The sequence below is a fragment of the Microtus ochrogaster genome, chromosome 10 (genome assembly GCF_000317375.1).
Source record: "Microtus ochrogaster isolate Prairie Vole_2 chromosome 10, MicOch1.0, whole genome shotgun sequence".
NCBI classification, from domain to species: domain Eukaryota; kingdom Metazoa; phylum Chordata; class Mammalia; order Rodentia; family Cricetidae; genus Microtus; species Microtus ochrogaster.
In genome coordinates, this window is record NC_022016.1 from 83,858,611 (window position 1) to 83,859,787 (window position 1,177).

Sequence of the window (1,177 nt, forward strand, 5' to 3'; positions counted from 1 at the left end):
AAAAAAATAAAAAGAAGGGGAACCTGGTGGGCCCTGTGGGGAGAGTGAGAGGAAGGAGTTGAAAGTGGATGTGCAGAGAAACCCTGTCTCCAAAAAAACCAAAAAAAAAAAAAAAAAGAAAGAAAAAAAGAAAGTGGATGTGACTAAACCCCAAAGTCAACATAGTAACAATGTAAAACCACAAGAAAAGATATTATATTAGAAATAGAGAATGGGGACCATGCGCTTTTCTGTAACCTGCAAGGTAACCCTGACACCGGGCTCAACCCCTTCTGCCCGGAGCCCGCCCATATCGACAGGCTCAGGTCCTTCTACTTTGGTCTTGTCTGGAGAGCCAGAGCGAGCGCTCTCGGGAGACACTCGGGCCAGCGGCGGTCGATTAGTCAGGTCTCAGAAAGATGGCGTCCTCGGAGCAGGCAGAGCAGCCGAGCCAGGTGAGGGGAGTGGGACTGCCCCGCCGCGAGTGGCGGGGACCGGGGCCGCCGCGGCGCTTGGCGCGCGGCTGGCACTGAGGTGGCGACCCGAGTCCTGGAAGCCGAGGTCCCCCGACGTGGTCTCTCCTCCGGGCCCCGCCCCTCTGGGGTCCTCGGCACCCGGCTCCTGCCCCGGTGACCCCTGTCTTCCCACATCTCGGAGTTGGGGTCTCGGCCGCGGCCTCAGGTCCCCTAGGAGCCCGCTGGACTTGGTCGTGGGGGACGGCGGGCCCCGGCTGGGACCTCGGCGAACTGATGTGAGGGCCCTGTCGGAGGCGAGGTGGGGAAGGCGCTGGTACCCGGCTGTCCCCCCGTGGGGAGGGGCCCGACGACTCCCCTCCCGCCGCCGCGGCCCCTCCAGTGTCAGCATCTTGGTCTTCGGTCCCCTGGGGGCTCCCTTGCCAACTTGGAGGGTCGCTCCGAGGACTTCTTCGCTCTCTGTGCGTTCGTGGAGAGTGGACGGAGTGTCAATAACAGACGCAACCGAGATTTTGGCTGAGGACCCAACCCGCGCTTCTCTGCTTCTCGGTTCGGTTTTCTTGGCCGAGGACTCCCTTCCGAGTTCTTCACCTGTAGACGGGAGCAAACCCCGCTTTGGTTATGGGGCAGGGTTGCTGCTTGGGCTTCTGCGGTGGGGAGGTCATGATGCCCAGGAGGCTTGGGATGAGGAGCGATGTTAAGGGACAGCCCACTTACTGCTTGAA

At 60.7% G+C, this 1,177-nt stretch overlaps 1 protein-coding gene across 4 annotated transcripts in view; it reads left to right on the forward strand.

Annotated features, from left to right (window-relative positions):
• Positions 1 to 360: 360 nt before the first annotated feature.
• The window catches only part of Pex14 (peroxisomal biogenesis factor 14), a 137,451-nt gene continuing 136,634 nt past the window's right edge, over positions 361 to 1,177 (forward strand). For 3 of the 4 annotated variants that reach the window (XM_005353707.2, XM_026782206.1, XM_026782205.1), the window contains exon 1: positions 361 to 434. In XM_005353707.2, coding sequence (XP_005353764.1) covers positions 399 to 434 — 36 coding nt within the window. In that variant the 5' untranslated portion in view covers positions 361 to 398. The remainder of the gene's footprint in view (positions 435 to 1,177) is intronic. The other variant, XM_026782204.1, reaches the window with a different exon arrangement.